General features: G+C 38.5%; 1 protein-coding gene across 1 annotated transcript in view; it reads right to left on the bottom strand.

Annotated features, from left to right (window-relative positions):
* Positions 1-22224, bottom strand: part of NEB (nebulin) — a 204807-nt gene that overhangs the window by 127162 nt on the left and 55421 nt on the right. Inside the window, 17 exon segments of the mRNA XM_034654568.1 lie at positions 229-333; positions 3693-3896; positions 4084-4395; positions 7250-7357; positions 8330-8434; positions 9094-9300; positions 9446-9757; positions 11271-11378; positions 12309-12413; positions 13776-13982; positions 15126-15437; positions 16103-16210; positions 16364-16468; positions 16937-17143; positions 17843-18154; positions 19094-19201; positions 21202-21306. Of these exon segments, the coding sequence (XP_034510459.1) occupies positions 229-333; positions 3693-3896; positions 4084-4395; positions 7250-7357; positions 8330-8434; positions 9094-9300; positions 9446-9757; positions 11271-11378; positions 12309-12413; positions 13776-13982; positions 15126-15437; positions 16103-16210; positions 16364-16468; positions 16937-17143; positions 17843-18154; positions 19094-19201; positions 21202-21306 (3030 nt within the window).

The following is a 22224-nucleotide window of genomic DNA, read 5'->3' on the forward strand; positions in this document are numbered from 1 at the left end:
GTAATAAATGACTACAAGGAACAGACACCACAGACCCCCAACCCTGCCTGAGGCAGGAAGTGCCAATTATTTTGATATTCAAGTTAAAAAACACTAAATAAGGAATCTAAGTCGTATGTAGTTTATTAATCAAAATCATTCAGACATGCAAATTTACTTCCAAATAAATTCCTTGCTTTAGAAGCAATTAAAAGCTTTCTGAAAAACATGCTGAATTTGGAGACTTACATCACTTGTATTGATTAAGTTTGCTTTAGCCAGAATAATGTCAGGTGTATCAGGCATGATGTGGATTTGAGTCTTGTCTTTGTCCCAAGCCTCTCTATAAAGTCTCTAAAATGAGAAATAAGAGCTTTCAGTGGTTTCGTTAGTGAATGACATCATTAACTTCAAACAGGATCACTGAATTCATCAGAATTAAGCATTACAACTGAGAGCATAAGCAGGTAACGTAAGCAGAAAACAGGCGGTGTATTTTTTGACTTGTCTGGGATATAACTGCCTTTCAAAATATAAAGTGTGAATTACCTTTTCGAGGTTACAAATAACCCTGCCCATTAAAAATCAATCCAGGTAGAGTCTTTGCCATGATCATCAAATAGAGCAGAATTCTCCATCTGATTATAAAAGTCAGCCTTGGTATTTAACTCTCCTTCTCAAAAAAATGACATATTTGAGGTTATCTAGAAATTAGGGAGTCACATTTCCTATGTGTTTTATTATTTATAGCTCTACCTTATAATAATTTGGGTGGATTAGGATCCCGAGAAAATTTTGTATGGACTTGATCAAAATCTCTTATGTGTCCCAGAGCCATCCTCTGTCTGTCTTCTACAGAAGACAAGCTAACTCAAACAAAGATCTCATTGGTTTACTAAAAAAAGGGGGTGAAAGTCTGATGAAAAAGAACGAACTGTCAGAGAATCTCCTCACAAGATACTCATCAATTACAAAAGATAAAATGTAATTTGACAATGGAGAAACCTCGCAACACCATTTTATAACCAAGTGATCAAAATTAAAATGATCAGTAATGAAACGAATTGATACCATGTACCACCTGATAGGACATACAGAGGAGGGTACTACACATATGTCCTGCTGAAAGTACAAAACCTGAATCGAATCAGAGGAAACAACAGACCCAAATTACAGAAAGATTCTACAGAATAACTGGCCTGTGCTCTTCACAAATGTCAAGAACTTGAAAGACAAAGGAAGAGTGAGGAGCCAGTCCAGATTAAAGGAGACTACAGACATGACAAGCAAATGCAGGATGTGATCTTGGATTGGATTCTGGATCAGAAAATAGTTCTTATTTTGTATAAAGGACAGTAGTGATGTCCAATACTAGTCTACACAATTTATTTCAATGTTAATTTCCTGATTTTGATCACTCCACTGTGGTTTTGCAAGAGAATGTTCTTGTTTTCAGGAAATGCACACTGAAGTATTTAGGGCTAGAGAGGCGTCAATGCAGCAACTTATGTATATATATGAAAGAAAAATGGGGGGGNGAGAATGTTCTTGTTTTCAGGAAATGCACACTGAAGTATTTAGGGCTAGAGAGGCGTCAATGCAGCAACTTACGTATATATATGAAAGAAAAATGGGGGGGAAAGCAAATGTGACTAATGCTAACAATTGGGGAACTGGGATGAAGATATATACACACATGATTATATTTATATATTTATTGTATGTATTTAAATTATTTGTACTATTTTTGCAACTTTTCCATATGCCTGAAATTATTTCAAAATAAAAAAAATTTAGAAGTCTCATTGGTTCTTTGGACTTGTCAATTTCCCCTCGAGGCATTCAGTGTAGGGTATAGGGGCTGGTAATTTTCTCCTTCCTCCAATTCACTTCTGCACATGCTCACTACAATCCACGTAACCCAGAGAATCTAAGACCTTCAGGACCAAAACAAAGCAAGGCTTGCCAATTTCCACATACGTTTATCCTGGTTCTGTACTAACCTTTCTGATTAAGATCAGAGATTCTCAATCTCAGCACTACTGGTGTCATACACTGGAGCATTCTTGGCTGTAGCGGTGCTGTCCTGTAGGTTTCTGGAATGTCTAGTAGCATCCCTGACTTCTATCCANGTAGGTTTCTGGAATGTCTAGTCGCATCCCTGACTTCTATCCACTAGATGCCAGTAGCATGCCACCCTCAAGTTGTGACAACTAAAAAGGTCTCTAGGTGTTGCCAAATCTCCCTTGTGGGACAAAACTGTCCCTGTTTGAGAACCACTAAGTTGGACCATCTCTTCAATGGTATGTGTCACTTTCACCACAACCCTGCCTCACCTCCCCCCAAAACAGAAAATACTAATATTTGTTTATCCTGAGATAGATGTATTGGTCTATTATTCGAAGGAGAAACAGCAGGCTCAAGGATCCAAGTGGCCCTCTTATGAGGCCTGAGGGGATCTGTATCTCAGCATTCTTAGATCCAGGGCATACTGTTGAAGAGGTCTGTCCCGAGGCATTTTAATGTTGATAAATTTCATGATTAAGGGTCTTCTCTTCCCCACCTTATTAGTTCAGAGCTCTGTAAACAGCCCTGTTTCATGGAGGGAAAGGAATCTTGGATTCCAAAGGGGGAGCTATTTTGCATAAATTTGCTTCTTTATTAGTCAGCCTGTTGGATTCAAATTACCCTCATAAAAAAAAAGAAATGAAAACTTGAATATTTATAATAAAGCCAACAGGTCAGCATTTATTATAAATTTTGGATATAAAAATTTCAAGAAGTCTGTGAGAGGTTGATTGGGAAGAGAGGAGCTACAATTTATCAAATGCTTACTATAAGCTAGTTATGAGCTTTATAATAAAATGAATATGTATGATAAGTGTAAAAATACAGAAGTATTCAGATCCCTCTAAGACCCAAATATTATTACATATCAATTCAAACTTTCTTACCAGTTCCAGAATCTCAGTGCACATAATTCAACTTTCTGTAATTTTCAGGGTTATGCTTCTCACTGAACAATGATGAGTACTCTTTCTCTTTGTATAGAATTACTCTACACGGCTATTTTTCATTTCATTCAACAAATATTTAGAATTACATGTCAACCACTGGTATCAGTGCTCAAGAGGGAAATAAGTTGAAGATGGGATATATATATACACACACATACACACACATGTGTATGTGTGTAGTATTACCTACTTCTCTTGATTTGGCAAAGCTAAATGCATTATAAACACTTGGGAGAAAATACACTCTTTATAACATTTCCACCTTGCCTGTGCAAAGTACTCAAAATATTACCCTCTCATACACTTTACAACAACAACAACAACACTGCCAACACCACCAACACCACGAAGTCTGGGTCTTTAATGTGTTCAAGTTTCAAAGAAAAAAAAGTATGTTCAATAGCTTTCTCATTTACAGGATGGATGGATGGATGGATGGATGGATGAATAGGTAAATAAATAAGTAAATAAGTACAAAAACTTTAGGTGACAAAATCGATATTAACCCATTTTACATGATTCAGTGTAGAGTAGTCGATAATTCAAACGAAGCAGCCAATATTAAACATTATGCTCCGTTGTGCTATGCTGGAGGATATGATGCTATGTTATTCTATTAATTATTTAAGCAAATGCTATTGAGCACCTACCACTTATCAGGCACTATAATTTTTCTATTTCTAAAGAGTTACTCACATCACTCCTATTTTTGGCATTTGTCTTTGCCAGAACTATGTCCATGGCATCAGGAATGCTGGTGAACTTGTTTCTGTCTGGAGGCTGACGGTATTTCTTCTCACTGATGATTTCTGAAGCCCGCTTGTTCTTTTCTGCCTCCAAAGAACCCAGGGGACTCCATCCTATGCCTCTCAGCCACTCAAGGTCAGACTTATACAGATTCTGTGAAATTACAAAGCACTCCATCAAAACCCCATCCTCATTTGGACCCTTGACTCAAGTGATTCTACACATTACAAAGAGATGCGTTTTAGATATTCAATAATAATTCCTTTTTACTTTGTCTCTCTGTAACTCAATGGCTACTCAAATGGTAATATATGAGCTATTCAATTAAGTAGAAACTGACCTCACTCTGCAGTTGATAAACCTTTTTAGCTTGAATAACGTCATTCTGGTCAGGCAGGCATGTCCACTGGTGCAGGTAGTTCTTATAGTCTATGTCACTGACTAAGGCCTGACATTTCTTGGCCAGCACCACTCCCAGCATGTCCACTGGGCTGCTGAACCTGGTCTTCCACTTCTCAAAGTCCTTCTTGTATTCTCTTTCACTCTGCATTTTGGCTACATTCATGGACAGCACAAGCTTTGGATCATCTTGCAGATTCCGGAATCCAATATGGTGGCCAAGTTGTTTGCGGTAGCCTTGTTTGTATTTAAACTGAAATCAAAGGAATCATTTCTTTTATTAACATACAGAGATCAAGTGAAGCTCAACAATCTGAGCTTAATTAAAGGCTCAATTTGCATAGTTTGTATGTTTGTTTTCCAAAGCTGAAATGAGAAAAGGGATGTCCATGTTAATTTAGTAAGAAAAGTAAGAACTTACATAGAGGCTTCCAAAAAAAATGTAATGTAGTTGATTATCAAGAGAGGTTATGATAAAAAATCCTAACTAGAGACAAAAATATATGCCATGATGTGCTAGACATTGGGTATGCTGACCCTGCTAACGCTGTTGTGATAGCCTTATGGGAGTGATCAGAAAGTATGGGCTGAATGGCAGAAAAATAAAGATTCAGGACTTGATCAACGAGTCTCATAATACAGATTAACTTATTAAGCAGCGGGATTTTTAGTGGTTTGCCATATGGTTATGTCCGATAACCATGTCCTGTTTAGGATCCATATCTTCATGCGCATGTAGCTACAAACAGCTAAATATGTTAGATTAGAAAGAGAGTATCACAAGATCTCAACATATTGTTAAGAGGAGTCAAAATGAACTACATAAATTCAAGAAAAGTGAAATCCACTATTTAGATTCAATTGGGGAAAAAACTGCTTTAGTACTGGACAACAATCATAATAATAATGATAGTAATAATAATAGCATTTACTTGATGCTAGACGGCCAGCATACATTACACTTCATGGAGTTAGGTTCTACTCTCTCTTGACATCCAGCGTCACAGTTACATACATTAAAAATACTCAGGAGTTTAGGTTGACTATAAGCTCAATATGGGCGATCTGACAAAATCGCTCATAAAAGTAGTATTAAAGACAGGGACACAACAAGTCAGAAGCTCGTTTACTCTGGCCTGACCTCCTGTGACAGGGAAACAACACGAGGTTTGGGGGAGCTATTTTGAGAGGGGTACTGAAAAAAATAGAATAAATCACAGGTAGAGTGAAGGACTTTTAAAGAATAGTGAATATTCAGAATACTGAAGGACTCAGAAAACTGAAACCAAATGAGAAAAAGCAAAAAGCTTGTAATATGAAGAGATATCAGATGAACGAGGAAATAAGCTACTTTGCGATGGTCCACAACACAACACAGACCTAGAGTGATCGACAACATACTCACGTTCAAAATGGGAACTATATAATGACAATTAGAGATGATCCAACAAGGAGATGACCTGCCCTGAAGGACACAAAAATTCTTTTATGTGTAAGTGTTCACATGACCAGATGACCACCTTTCAGAGAGTTGGCAGGACACTGAGTGGGAGGCTGGATTAAATAGCTTTTACGTTGTCTAACTAAATTCTATGATTCTAATTTATTAAGTTCTCATAAACATATCTCTAATTTCCTTAAATTTTGTAGAATATAAAAACCATTCAAGGAGCACCTGGGTGGCTCAGTCAGTTAAGGGTCCACCTCTTGATTTTGGCTGAGGTCATGATCTCAGGGTCGTGAGATCGAGCTTCACTTCAGGTTTTGCACTCAGCTTGAGATTCTCTCTTCCTCTCCCTCTGCCCCTCTCCCCATTCACACTCTCTAAGATAAATAAATCTTAAAAAAAAAAAGCATTTGAAACTGAGGGGAGATATAATCTCTACAATGGTGGTAAAGTTTACATAAAGTTAATTTTAGGGTAAGATTTCAAAAGGTTCTAACTAATGGTTTCATACTAAAAGAAATTAGGTACTATCAAACGTATAGTTAGGAAATGACTGATGTATTTCTTCAATTTCTAAATAATCTTCACCTCATGGAGACTACAGAACATTAAATGTTCCTGCGGGAATATTCAAGCATCATTCTTGCTGTTCTTCAGCACATTGATTTGTTTTAATATGGAATTGACCTGCAAGCCAGTGAGTAATAATAAATCATCTAATTTTCCCACATTTCTGGAGTGTCACAAATTGACTGACTTAAGGAAAATCTTCCCTTTTATTCTTAGAATTTATTGTCAGATGCTGTTTTAGACACTCCTTTTTTCCAACCCAAGTCTTTGTCTTGTTTTAAAAATTTTAAGAGGTAGAGCTTCCCTCTGAAATTCCAAAGTCCTCTGAATTTTTTGAGGTTAATTCTTAGAATTAACAAAATGACATGTTTATATGCAGAATAGCAAAGTCAAATATTAATAAAAATTTAACTAATCAATAGGAATTGTACCTAGTTTATTCACCAAATTGACTATCCCTTCTAATCATAACTAGAAGTTGTCTTGGAGAACAAATATCCCTGTTTTATGAACTTTGGGATCAGATTTCCAACAGAAAGTTCGGCGCTCTGGAACTTAAACCTAACTGCCTGAAACTTCCTGAATTTTTTATGCCCCAAGCTAATTTATTAGAATTATGTAGACGTAAGAATAGGTTAAATAAAAAGAACTGGCATCTATTTCTTAAATATGTGCATATAAAAATTTATCGACATCAGGTTGCTGAGGTTGATTTATTATCTGGTGCTTTGAATTTGTCTAAGATAGACAAAGAGAAAACAGGAAATTATTTTCAGGCAAGCAGGGGAACACTGAAATCTCTGGTTTCTTTGTAATATCTAGCAACATAGCATCTTAGTGTAATGGATCTTACAGGTCCTCTGTCTCAACCTCTATTCAGGAAGCCCTTATTTTGATACTGGATCGGTAAGAAGGAAAAGGGAATGTTCAGTAAATGAAGAGGGTAGGTAGGAGAAGATGAAGGGAATGGCATTACATTTTGCCATTTTGCCATTACACAGGCAAAGCCTATCTGTAAAAACAGTTACCAGCATTAAAGATACCGGATTCAGATAAAATATATCATAAAAGCCAAACAAACCAAACTTACGTCGCTAACAATGTCTCTTGAAGCTTTGGCCGACTGTACAGAAATTGCATCAAGTGGGAGATCATAGCCTTTCTTCAGAGCTTCTTCCCATCCAAGTTTATAGAGTTTCTGGAAATTAAACACTTAATTTAGCGTTATTCAGTATATATTAAAACCCCAGTGGATTACTGGACAAAAGTCTTCCCAGACAGTAGGCATCAGACTCTATCATCTACCTTATCTCTAAAGATATGGATAGTACAGCTCAAGCTGTTTTATGGAGCACTGACTTAGCACTGCAGGATCTTGCTTCAGTTTTCTGGCTCTGAGAATAGTTACAAGAGACACAGTACAATGTTAGAGTAGCTTTTCTGTTCAGACACAATTTGGGCATATCAAGTGTGTCAGGTACTTTCTCCCCGCTGTTAAGTACAGTCTAGGCTATTTTATTCACAGATGTTAAATAAATTGGTAACCAAAAAAAAGCCAGGTAACGAAATTTGATTATCCAAGTGATCAAAGCAATAGATACTGAAATGTCTTTTATGAGGTACAATAGATGCATTAATCTTTATGAATGAAATTTATTGAATGGATACATGTGTGTTAAAGGAGTAATAATAAAATCACTTGAAAGTCCTCCAGAACTTACTATGTGCCAGGTACTGTGTTGAGAGCCTTACATGGGAATTTCTCATTTGGTCCTCACAACAGTTCAATGTCATAAGCACTACTATGGTCTCAATTTCAGGGATGAGGAAACGAAGGCTTAGACCTGATGTTATGTAACTCATAAATGGCAAAGCCAAAAACCCATACCAGGTCTGTGTGATGCAATTTTTTCTTTCAACAATTATCTATTGATTTTCTACTCTGTGCCAAGTACAATGAGTACTGAGATAAAGAAAACAAGCACAGTGCCTGCCCCCTGAGCGTAAGAGTCACAGCTGAGGCTCTTGCTTTTAACCACCATATTCTGCAGCATCTCTAACCAGCCAGTTTGAGTCATTCATTTCTATTGCTTCAGCATTTACATCAATTTACTGTTACATCATTTAAAAAGTTTAATTCATTTCAAGCCAAATTTTTATGTAGCTTTACCTGACTATACTGAGCTTGATTCTGCTTGGCTTGTAAAATATCTGGTGTGTCTGGCATCACATGAATCTTGGTTTTATCTTTGTTCCAGTCAATGGTATATAAGTGCTAGGAAGTCAGGAGAAAAAAAGAAAGACATTTGATATTTGAAGGACAAACAGAAAAGAAAAAAATGTAACCAAGCATTTAAATGCACTCAATTCAAATTAAATTCAGTAACTAAACTGAGGGCCTCAAAGGGGAGGAGGGTGGGGGATTGGGATAGACGAGTGATGGGTAGTAAGGAGGGCACGTATTGCATGGTGCACTGGGTGTTATACGCAACTAATGAAGCATCGAACTTTACATTGGAAACCGGGGATGTACTGTATGGTGACTAACATAATATAATAAAAAATCATTAAAAAAATAAAATAAAATAAATTCAGTAACTAAAGTGGTATATGACTCAGGAAAGATACCAAAAACAAACTCAGATTTTTTTAAAAAAATAATATTTTGGATATTCTCTATCTTCTAGAATTGGAAGTCCTTAATATATAACAATTTAAAAAAAACAAATGATTCCTAACTCAATTTAGGAGGTCAGGGGAAATAAAAATAAGTAGGCAGAAGAAAATGATGTAGCCACATGCCCTGGAACAGTCTGTCACTGCCCAGAAGTGGTGGACCCAAACCAAATTTCCCAAACAAGAACCAGAGGCTGCTAGCCCTGCCTTGCTGGGAGCTGTAGGGAAGGGCAGCTGTACAGAAGGATGGCTGTCTACCTTGTTCATGGTTTGTGTATTCTGTTTGGCAAGAACCATGTCCATGGAGTCATTCAGCTTCTTAAACTGGAAGTTGCTAGGGTGCTGGCGGTATTTCTGATCACTGGCATATTCGGTAGCTTTCTTGGCCTTCTCCACTTCTAGGGAACCAGCTGGACTCCAGCCAAGCCCTTTGTACCACTCATTGTAGTCCTGCTTATATTCATTCTATAAAGAGAAGAGACAAATTTGACTTTACCTTACCAATTACTTTACTTTTATCAGTTCAGATACAAAAGTGTGGCAGAGAAGATTGTGATCTCTGTTCCCATGCAAGAAATCCAACCATCACCCAGAAAGAAGAGAGACTTACATCACTCTGTATGTGATTCATATTCCTGCTCAGCTCAATGCTCATGGCATCTGGAAGGAGGATGTACTTGTGAATCAGATGCTTGTAGTTGGTGTTGGTGATGTTGGCCTGGGCATCCTTGGCCGCAGTGACACTGAGCATGTCTGCAGGGGTGTGGTAGCTGGTCTTCGTATTCTCATAGTTTTTCTTGTACTCCCGATCGGATTGCATCTTCGCCACTTGCATGGAATGGACTAATTTGGGATCATCCTCAAGGCTGCGGAAACCAAACATCTTCCCCCTCTCCTTTTCATAATTGTATTTGTATTTATACTGTGAAAAAATGAGTTTATTAGAGCAATTCCCTTGACTAGAAACATTCCAGTATCAATATTCTGTATTTCATAAAAAGTGGTACTTGTGCAGAATTCTACAGTTTATAAAACATGTTTTTCACATTTGTTTGTGTAACTTGATACTCACAACTACATGCTGTGAGGTAGATAGCAAAGGTATTACTCCTGCCCTGTTTTACAGATGAGTAAGCTGAGACCCAGAAAGGTGAGTGACATGCTAAGGTCACTAAGGACTAGAACCCAGAACTTAACGATGATATACCACACTGACTTCTCTTGTTAAGGTTGGAGATCTTTCGTAGGTGATAACAGTATAGCAAATGAGAGGGAAAAAAAAAGCAGAATGTTCTAAGCAGTTTACTGTTGCCCTAAGAAATCACCCAGGCAGTCTTTTACTGTAGAAAATAGACTTAGTTTATGACATACACAGTATCATTGTAGAGTAGCCTTATATTTGTGGAGCTCCTTTTCCTTTAAGACTTTCTATACTGGTGTAATGGAAAATAAATTTTACTATTTATCACTCAACCTCTTTCTACAGAGGGAGGATTCTGATACATGGAAAGCTTCTTATTCTGCCTATCTCTTGTGAGTTTGAGTGTGCAAGTTAAAGGGTAGGAGCTCAGAGAGCAAATTACTCCAGAATAGAGGGAAAAGAATTCTGAGATTTCAGGACGATGTAGTAGTGGCGTAGGGACGGACAGATGGGAAAGATGAAGATCAGGCATAGAATAAGAAAGAGAAAGTGTCACTGGGGGTGGCTAAGGAAAGAGTACTCTGAAATGTGTTCCTCCCATTACCCCCCAATCACTCAGTGGTCACTGTGAGAAGATTTCTTGCAGAAACAACCAAATGAAAGCACTGAGTTTCATACAGGTGATATGCTGTGGGAATGGGGAGCTGGCACACCAGCTCTCTGGAGGGAAAAAGCCCTGATCTGTCCTGTTTGTCAATTTTTGTGGTGTAAATACTCTCACCATGACTGGTGTCAAGCTACCAAGAATTTAATAACTGGCTTGCAGAATTCCTGATTCCTTAATAATCAGCTGTCATGAGTCCAGAAGATCAGCATCCCCAGCACACCATTTAATGAGACATCCTGCTAGGAGGAGACCGTCTAAGAGGCAGGAAGCAGGAACAACCCAAGTCTTTCACCAGGAAAGCTTGGAGAAGGGCTCTTAATGTCTATAGCCTTGGGGATGGAGTTCAAAGTAAATTCACCTACAGCTCATGAGCCAGGGAGCACATAAATATGTGGTCATAACATGGTTAGCATTCTGCTGTTTGTTTTTTTCCCCAGAAATACCAGAGAAAACAAAAGAGCAAGCCTAAAAAACATTCACAGACTAGAAGGAGGCCATTGTTAGCAGGCATGCTTTTCCCCCTATATCTCTTCCACTGAATGTTTCCAAAATTCAGTCCTTATTATTTTGATAAATTAGGCGGGGGTGGGGGGACCCAGTCAGGTAAGCGCTTTCCTTCAGACTTACATCACTCGCAATATCTCTTGAGGCTTTGGCAGCCTTGATAGGAATTGCATCGGTTCTGAGATCATAGCCTTTCTTTTTAGATTCTTCCAAAGAAAGTTTGTAGAGTTTCTGTAAAGAGAGGCAAGGGAATAATGTTCTTCTAAATAGGAGAGCCTGGGTTGATTTGAAAAGAGTAAACTAACCCTGTGGCATTGTGTTTATTTTTGAGCAGAACGCTTCACTGGTGGTTCAATGGCTAAGTGCCCTGACAAATAAAACTGTGTTTGAAAAAAGTCTACTACACACTCAAACATACCTTCAAGAAACCACCAGAAAACATAAAACTTAATGGTCTCTATTAGGTTGTAAATACGCTTTTTAAAAATGTGAAAGCCCAGTAGATTCTCAAAACAACCATACTTTTACATCAGAAGAAAATTTCGCTATTTTGCCATTGACACTTTTATTTATGTAATTGTGTGGATTCTACAATCCAAAAGTAAGTCATCAATCACAAATGCCTGTATAATCCAAGGAAAATAGAAAGCACTGGTAGGATTAGAGATTTCCTAGCAACTATGGTTAGGTTGAGAAAGAAAGTGAAATAAAACGACGCATTTTCTAACACTAAGTGTTGAACATTCCTTGTTATGGAGCTTGCCCCAAATTCTTCAAAATGTTCATCTTCCCTTCCCACTTAACCTTTCCCAAGATCCCTTCTTTAGGACCATCTCAAAGCCTTGGTAGAGAGACGCCAGGAAGCAGGTCCTAGGATTCTCACTTCCTTTTTCTCTCTTGGGGCCCCCAAGCCCTTCTCTTCCTGCCAACTCTGAGTCTGAGGAGTACCCCTAAACAAAACCCAGCTGCCCTTCAAATTCCGGACTACAGAGCCGGAGTCCCATCCACAGGCCTGCTCCCACTCTCAGCAAAGCAAGATGAGAAAGAGAAAGATTCTTACTTGTGGATTCCTACTCTTATTTTCGAAACATTCACTCTTATAATTAAGAGACATTAATTAGTTTATACTGGTTCAAATAAACCAGGGGGAATTATACTTACATCACTCATATTAATTGCATTTGCCTTTGCCAAGACAATCTGGGGGATATCAGGCATAATGTGGACCTTGGTCTTATCAGCCTCCCATGCTTGTTTGTAGAGGTGCTGGGAAGTTAAAAAAAAAAAAAAGTGAAAGTTATTATTTAAATATCTTAGAAGGTGCTCATTTAGTGTGTTGTGTGTGTATGCATATATATATATCTATAAAATTGTACATAAATACCCATATTTTATGATTTTTATTAGTTAGATCTTATTTTTTAAATTTAAATGGAAAAGGTGTTAATTCAAACAAGACAGTGGATAGGCTGCAAGATGGAAAGTAAAATGATGCCAAGGTGAGAATCATAGAAATAGCAAATGCTAGATGTCTTGGGGATCATCAGGTGAACCCTCTTATTGCAGAGTTGGGAAAACCATAGCCCAGAGAAGCAATGCATCTTGCCTGAGGACACACAGCAGGTCTGGGCCATCATTTCCAGAACTTTGCAATAAGAGGATGATGAATCTTATCAGGCATCATTACTCTGAAATGATTAATAAATTATTACACTGAAAATGAATGGTTTAACGTCTAAAAAACAAATGTGAGCTTGTGATAGTTTAAATACTAAATCTTAAATGGGACACTGAGATCTGTGCCTTGTCTTTCAGGCAAGTCCCTGTCCAAGAGATCGGTCATCTTGACAAATCTCAGAAGACTCCAAGGGATTTACTCAGACACTTAGCATAATACAGCTCTCTCTAGTGTAAATAGGACCATCATTTTCTGCAACTGTTTAAAGTCCATTTTTTTTTTTGGTTGCTAATCAATGGCATTTCAAATTATGATCTATATAATATAACCAAAACTGCTGCAATTATTTTATTATTTATCAATTAAAAAGAGAAGTCCAAGGTGGGTGTGCTCTTTGGTCTTGGTATCTATCACGGCTAATAAATTTAAAAATACAGTAAGGCTTTTCTAAAGCTGGAATAATTAACGATCCAAGGAACTACTTGTACAGAACAACTGCTCTTGTGATTTGCCCAGAGAAGGTCCTGGCTCAGAATGCTGCTGTAGCCACAGGATCCAGGAGTCTCCTTTGATTCCATCAAAGCAGCCAAGAAGCAGGATGGGCAGCAACACCCAGCTGGCAGGCAAATGATTTGCTGATTCAGCATTGTGAACGTCAACTCAACCTCACCTTAGCCAAACAAGACTTCTTTCCAAAATTTGCATGAAGAGAAACGATTCATATTTATTTTCTTATGTCTGTTGGTCAGAGTGGTTCATTGAACATTTAGGGCACCACTAATTAGGACTAATTTCTATCTTTTTTTAACCACAGGTCCCTTTTTCAAAGCTGAATAAACATTAATTGTGATGCCCTAAAACCTTTAGCAAAACCTGTAGATCAAATAAATGTAAGAAGACTTGGCTTTTTTCCTGGTGCATAGGAAATATTATACTATTGAAAGACTCACTTCATTCATAATTTTTGCATTATTCTGGGCCAAAACCATGTTCATTGAGTCCATCAAAGTGGAATACTTCAAAGTGTCTGGGTGTTGGCGGTACTTCTTTTCACTGATTATCTCCATGGCTTTCTTGTTTTTCTCAGCCTCCAGGGAGCCCAGGGGGAGCCATCCAATCCCCTTCATGAAGTCAACATAGTCAGCTTTGTACTGATTCTGCAAAAGAGGGAAAGTTCAGGGATCAGAAGAAACCAAAGCTGCCAAGAACCATGAGTGGGTATTCAATATTCCCTAAGTTCCCCTTTGGTTTTCAACCAGTAGTATATCAAACTCCAACTATTTTTGTTCTAAACATTTTTCTTACATTTTTTTTGCATGAGAAATTAAAAATAAGGAGTAATATCTTTGTGGTTTGTTTTCCTCAGTGCCTTCATAAAGAAAAAATACTAAGAAATAACAACTAGAGTAGTTGTCATGTGACTATTATCTTGAGAATGGTGACTGTGCTGGCCTTTCTTACATGAATTTCCAAGTTCCCTTGGTTGACAGGTCACTCACCAGGATCCCGGTTCTCTCTTTCATTGTAAGCTTTGATCACCCACCACTGCTACAATTCCCTTGGGTATGCCAGAAACCTCACTGGTACTCTGTGCAAATTTTTGGTTTTCTTCCCCCCAATTCTGATATTTTCCTCTACAAGTCTACCTTGGTGGCTTTTATATGGACGCTACATACCTGCCTGGCAATTAAGAGCTGAGCTCTTATATTCCCTAAGAGAAACAGGAGCGTGGCGTGGCCTGCCTTTGGCTAGTAATTTAAATTCCCTTCTCCCAGCCACCAAATAAATGACCTCTTTAGTGGAATTCTTGGCTCTACTCTGTGCCTGCCTCGCATTCATTCCGATAGTTTCTACCTCCTCAATGTTTCATCAGCAAGTAATACGGGCGACTACAGAATTGGAAGTAGTGGAGTTAGGAGTGACGGGCAGGAGCTAGCAAGTGATCGGACTTCCTGACTTTCCTCTTACTCGTGTATCAGGAGCTGTTTCTGCTTCTGACCCTCTTTGCTTGACACGTTTCCTTCAACATGTTCTCTGAAACAAGTTTTCATTTGCCCTAGCTGAATCCAGCAACCACCAATCCTCACAGCAGTAATGGTAGAAAATAAGACTTTGGTTTCTAGAATGTATCCTCCTTTGTTAAAAGAAAGAAATTCCATCTAAGGTAGAAAATAAACAACTTGGGTGGAAATTATACGTTAATTTCTTTCAGGATTTTCAAAATGTCCTAACTTAGGGTCATTCATGATTTGCTTATTAACCAAGGTCAATGTTCTGCAAATGATGTGGCTGTCACATACATCACTTTGAATCTGCATCATATTTTTGGCCAATTCAAAGCCCATGGCATCAGGAAGCATGTTGTAGGAATGGATCACATTTCTGTAGTTAGTGTTGGTGGCCACTTCTTGAGACTTCTTGGCTGCCACCACACTCAGCATGTCCACTGGAGTGTGGAAGGAGGTCTTTGATTTCTCGTATCCCTTCTTGTATTCCCGGTCTGACTGCATCTTGGCCACCTGCATGAAGTGTACCAACTTGGGGTCGTCCTCTAGGCTCTGGAAGCCAATGTGTTTCCCTTTGGCTTGCTCATAAGCTTGCTTGTATTTGTACTGTGGATGGGAAAGGAAGCACGGTGAAGTCAGTGAAGGAAAGGGAGAAAAACAGAATTCATTAGATGCCATTAGCTTTGTCAAAGGTGTACGGTTTTAGAGCTCACAGGGGCAGGGAGCAAAATCTTTTTACTTCAAATTTGTTGCCAGACTTGAGTCCATGGAAAGAAAATGATCTCAGAGTTAATCAAAGAAATGCATGAATAAGTTGTTTTAGGGTGCTTTAGAAAGCAGCTTTTCTCACTCAGCTGTCTCATCAGAATAGGCTACAGGCACAATTTCTCATGGTGCATCTTTAATTCAAGAAAGAGTCTAACCAAGGGTCTCTTGGGTAAAATGGATAGCCTGCATCCAGTATTTGCTCAGAATTGCCTATAAATGATTTGAGTACTGTAAAAGCAACTTATATTAACAAGACCCAGTCACTTTTTATAACAAATAATTAACAAATGATTAGAGGGTCCTTGAACTGGGTGAAGGAAAAGGTCTTGTGTGTTCCACAGAGGAGGGTCCCACCAACACTGGGGAGGGTTGACTGTAGCTCTTGAATACATACACACACACACACACACACACACACACACACACACACACACACGCACACGAACTTGGCTCATTGGCTTCTCATTCGCTGAGCCTACAGAGGGCCCAGCGGAGGCACTTACATCACTGGCAATATCTCTACAGGCTTTCGCAGCCTTTATTGGGATGGCATCAGGCCTCAGGTCATAGCCTTTCTTCTTTTCCTCTTCCCAGCCAGCTTTGTACAGTTTCTAAATGATGAAATATAATAACACCAGCAACTTGTTACTTGGGTCAGAATGGGAATCTTGATTTTGAAGTGGTTGGTATATAAAAGAGACATTCCATAAATATTAGTTCCCGCCAACCTTCTCCCACTTTACTGTTGTTGTTAATCTACTTACATCACTCATGGTGATTTGGTTTACTCTGGACAGTAAAATGTCTGGAGTATCAGGCATGACGTGAATGGTGGTCTTGTCTTTGTTCCATTTTTCAGTGTAGAGCCTCTGCAACAAGGAAGACAGGCACATGACTGTATAGTAGGACAAGTCTGTAATAGTGCTATCAAGAGGAAGAGACCCACGTCTCCATGATAGAAGAGATTAAATTTGATATTGGCAAATGGATGACATAGCAAAGAAGACAGGCTGATGAGACTGAACACACAATGAGGAAAAAAACATCGAACTAGGGAGCCCTCTTCCACAAAGACAACAAATGTCATCTTGCCCCAACCTCACACTATGTGGAGTTTTGCAGTTGTCGCACCCTCAGCGTGGTGTCGACAGACAGCCTGAGTCAGTGTATGTGAGAGCTCTCTAGACATGATGAAAGTTATAGAATGCCCCTTCTCACCACCACCACGACCATCATAAAGAGAAAAATGCTGAGGACCATTATAGCAGCACCGCCAGGGCTCAAGGACTTGAGCGCTGTAAGGGTTCTTGGGTTGAGACCAGCAGGAGAGTTCCTACCTTATCCATATTCAGTTTGTTGCTTTTGTTAAGCGCTTGTTCCATTGTGTCCATGGCATAGGTGAACTTCAGCTTCTCAGGGTGCTGGCGATACTTCTTCTCACTAAGGATCTCTCCAGCTTTCTTTGCTTTCTCCACCTCCAGTGACTCTAATGGGATCCAGCCGATCCCTTTCATCCAGTTGGTAAAGTCGGATTTGTAGAGATTCTTTACAAAGAAAAAGGAAATTTTCATTTCAGAAGGAGTCAGGACTTGGGTTTCTTTGGCTAGATGATTTACTCCTTATCAAAAAGGGAAAAAAAGGAGGGAGAAGAGAATCACCTGCTTTTTATTCCCTACCATCTTTTGGAAAAAAACAAATTTCAAAAGCAGTTGCATTCAGGGGCTCCTGGCTGGCTTAGTCTGTAGACCATGCGACTCTCGATCTCAGGATTGTGAGTTTGAGCCCCACATTGGGTGCAAAGATTACTTAAACATAAAATCTTAAAAAAAAATGATTGCATTCATGGTGGTTTTGAACAGGAAAACCTAACCCAAATAATTCTTTTATAAAACTTAACTTTCTTGGAGGAAAAGGTAAAAGAATTTTATACAGGAAAAGATATTACATGGCATTCATTTGAGTCTGTTGGTTTTTCACAGAATACATCATGTACTGTGTCTAACACACACACACACAAACACATACACACACACATATATAATAACCAAAAAAATTCTAAAGCTATATATAGTTCAAATGAGTGAAATTCTAAAACTCCAAATTCTGGAGAGGATCTCTAATTATAGTGAGTCCAGCCAGGTGTAAGATGAAGTAAATGGAACTGCCAATTTCTTGTTCTCCCCTCCCACCAGCTAGGAAGGGATAACTGATTCTATGCCAGTGATGTGTTGGCTATTACATACATCGCTTTGGATCTGCATTGCATTCCTGGAATGCTCCACATTCAAGGCATCAGGCAGAAGAGTGTAGCTGTGGAAGGGCTGTTTGTAGTTGGTGTTGGTAACGACCTCCTGAGATTTCTTGGCGGCTGTCACGCTGAGCATGTCCAAGGGTGTGTGATACCTGGTCTTGCTGGCTTCATAGCCCTTTTTGTACTCACGATCTGACTGCATTTTGGCCACATTCATGTAATGAACCAGTTTAGGATCATCCTGAAGACTGAGAAATCCAATCTGCCTGCCTTTGGCTTTCTCATAAGCCTCCTTATATTTGAACTATATGAAAAAGAAGGGCAGACAGAAGTGTGATAGGGTCAATTGTAGGAAATGCTTAAGTGTCAGACTGAATTTATATAACAAATTAAGCAATAGCCAAATCTCGTCTGAATCCAAGTAACACCTAAATATTTTAGTATTTTTAAATAAACAACGAGTAAAATTTTTCTAATGAAGGGTCTTGAGATATTTTCTGGGGATAATGAAGAATGGGATAATTTGTGGTTTACATCTAGATTATTCATAAGTAGATTCTTTGAATATTCTCAAAGGTTCCTGAAAAGTTTTTGAAGGATTTAGTGTATATTTTTTTAACCATCTATTTCCAAATAATTTGTATTACTTTATAAAGTAGTTGTATAATCCTGAATAAATTTCAGCAAAGCTCTTATACAAATAAGTTTACTGGATTCCACGTGAATGAGTTTTTACTCTATCGAGGTATTATATCAACTCACATGAAAATATAACTTAATTTATAAAAAGTAATTAAGTAGGTAAGTAACTAAAATCCTGTCATTTAATCTATAATTCTTCCTGGTTTTCCTATTTTATGGGATTTTTTCTTTGTGAAAATTATATTAAAAAATCGTATTCTTTTAAAAACTTGGAGCCTTTTAAATGATTTAGTGACATTTTAGTATGCCAACACTTTTTTCTTGAAAAATCCAAATAAACAGCAGTTTCCAAATTCATAACAGTGATACCAATGACAGTTCCAACTATTTCAGTTTAAAACAAAGAATTTTTTTTGTAATAACTGTATTAAATATCTAAAGATTTTAAAGTAATAAAAAACCATTGGCACTTTGGATGTTAGAAAATATTTTTATATTATAACTTTTTATTTATTTCCTAATACAGCTCATATAGCCTCATATACCATATAAAGATTTTTAAAATATAAAGAAGAGTTTTCCACTTTCAAATTATACTTACATCACTAGCAATATTCCTTGAACTTTTTGCAGCAACAATTGGAATGGCATCTGATCTCAAATCATAGCCCTTAGCAAGAGTTTTCTTCCAGTCTGCTTTATAATGAGACTTGAAAAAGGAAAAGAGTATTTTATTATTTTATTATTCTGAGTATATTTCTGTATTATCAAACTCTTCTATAATAAGCATGCAATACTTTATTTACTTGTATTTTTTGTAATGAAACAATTAAAACTTAGAGAAAGGTATGAATACTAAAATAAAAAATTCAGATCTGATTACTCTTAATGTTTAAATATTACTTATAAAAGCAGGGGAAAAAATTAAATAAACCAAAAGCATAGAAATGGTACCAAAAAATGTGTATTTGCAGACAAAAGAGTCTAAAATGTTAGGAAAAATGACTAAGTCATCTTTTAAGAAATGAACGATTTTATCCAGGTTTGATGATGTTTTTAAGTTAGAATCCACCAACTTTTTTTAAAGCAAAAAGAAACAACTTATAATAGTGAATTTAAAGATCACCACCAATTATGTATCTAGACTACCCAAGAGGCTTGTTATATGCAAGAAATATTTCTAAAGAAAATTACAATAAACTTTTATACAAGTTTTAATAACTGAAACAAAAGTTATATAAAGCAATACATGTCCTTATTACAGACTATTCACTACTGTACTTTCCAATCTTGTGTGTCTCATTTTGTTCCACTTTTTAAAAAGTGCAATACAACCTACTAGATTGATTCTATAACCCTCTAATGAGTCATGTCCACAGTTTGGAAAAGCCTGTATCAAGTGAAATTTTATGGTAGCTTCTAGTCTCAGATTCTGGATAATGGGCCAATCTTTATTTTTTTATTGTGTTAGTCACCATACAGTACATCATTAATTTTTGATGTAGTGTTCCATGATTCATTGTTTGCTCATAACACCCCGTGCTCCATGCACTACGTGCCTTCCTTAATACCCATCACCGGGCTAACCCATCCCCCCACCCACTCCCCTCTGAAACCCTCAGTTTATTTCCCGGAGTTCACAGTCTCTCATGGTTCGTCTTCCCCTCTGAGCCAATCTTTAGACTGCTGATTCAAAAACTGGCCCCCGGACATGGAGGACAAGATGAAACTGAACAAAGAGGGAGCCCATACCGATTGATAGGTGGCAGGTTTAATAAACAAGGGAACTTACACACAAGGCTTGTCTTGGGCAACCACAAGACAAGTAGCTCTCCTCCCTTGCCCACCACAATCTTTTTTTTAAATTTTTATTATATTATGTTAGTCACCATACAGTACATCCCCGGATTCCGATGCAAAGTTTGAGGCTTCATTAGTTGCGTATAACACACAGTGCACCATGCAATACGTGCCCTCCTTACTACCCATCACTAGTCTATCCCATTCCCCCACCCCCTCCCCTCTGAAGTCTTCAGTTTGCTTCTCATAGNAGTCCATAGTCTCTCATGTTTCATTCCCCCTTCTGATTACCCCCCTTTTCTTTATCCCTTTCTTCCCCTACCGATCCTCCTAGTTCTTATGTTCCATAGATGAGAGAAATCATATGATAATTGTCTTTCTCTGCTTGACTTATTTCACTTAGCATTATCTCCTCCAGTGCCGTCCATGTTGCAGCAAATGTTGAGAATTCGTTCTTTCTGATAAGCTGAGTAATATTCCATTGTATATATGGACCACAGCTTCTTAACCCAGTCATCTGTTGAAGGGCATCTCGGCTCCTTCCACGATTTAGCCCACCACAATCTTAAAAGTTTATACCGAGGCCTTAACTGGGTTTAGTCACGTATACCATTCAGGTGGTCTCAACAACATATTGCTCTAACAAGGCTGCATCCTTGAAAATGGCTCCCATTGTGGGGACAGCAGACAGAAGTTACATTCCAAGGATGGGGGATGGGTGAGGAGACTCTACCTGGGTCTACCTCACAGGTTAACCAGAGGTCATCTCTTCTCAACGACCTCTGCGAACAGAGACTCGAAAGATCCACAGTTTGCTGCCCTTAAAATTCTCACTGCTAGAATTATACAGAATTGAAAAGAGGAGGCCCATCTTAACAATGTTAGACTGGTACCAGCCCAAATACTCACATCACTCATGTTGAGGGCGTTGACCTTGGCCTGAATAAACTGAGGTAATTCGGGGTCCATAGTGTATTTGTGCTTCAGTTTCTCCCCCTCCACCTTGTAGTTCAACTAAAACCAAAGGAGGCAGAATGCAAATATCATTAGCTGATATAATGTCAGTTCCAGCAGGTATACACCCCTTTAAAAAGGAAGGTAATCATTTGTGTTTTTCCATATACAAGTCAAATACCTATACTACCATATGGGAGGGTGTTAGGAGACATATCCATTTGCTTATTCCACCAATATTTATTGGACAGCACTATCGGCCAGGTAGGTGATAGGTTTCTGCATGTAATGTGTTGACAAGGGCTGACATGTCCTCTTGAAGGTTACCGTGCAGTGGAGGAGACAGAAAATAAAAATTTAACTCTAAGATAGAGCTAGAATGTGTGATGCGTTATAAATAGAATAACTTCAGGAAAGAAACAAGGGTAGTCAGCAAAGGCTAAGGAGATAACATTTATGCTCAGACTTGAAAGGAGGGTCCAGGCCAAAGCAGAGCATTTGGGGCCCTGAGTCTGGAAAGGGCAGCACCAGCGTGAGGGACTGAAGGCAGCTGCATCACAGGGCTGGAGTGTGCCAAGGGGGCCCGACAGAATTAGGATGGGAAGCAGGGGCACAGAGCTGAGGGTCTTTTCAGCCCAGGGAAAGAGTTTAGCTTTTAAGTTCAAGGAGAACTTACTAAAAGGTTTTAAGTATAAGAGGGCTGTGATTTATATTTTAAGACCGTTTTTCTGCTGGTCATGTGTGACCGCAGGCAGGGAAGCCAGATACCAGCTTAGTGCAGTTGACCCCATGAGAGGTACGGAAGCCCTAACTAACTGCAGGCAGGTGAATGACAGGCGAATGCCCCAGGGGACGCTGGGAGAGACCGAGGTGCACGGATGCAGGGATCACGCAGGGAGGCAGCGCAATGCCAGCCAGGTTTCTGGCTTGAGTCACTGGGTAGATGTTGATGGCATTTATTGGGGTGGAGAAGACAAA

This window comes from Ailuropoda melanoleuca, chromosome 2 (genome assembly GCF_002007445.2).
Source record: "Ailuropoda melanoleuca isolate Jingjing chromosome 2, ASM200744v2, whole genome shotgun sequence".
NCBI lineage: Eukaryota > Metazoa > Chordata > Mammalia > Carnivora > Ursidae > Ailuropoda > Ailuropoda melanoleuca.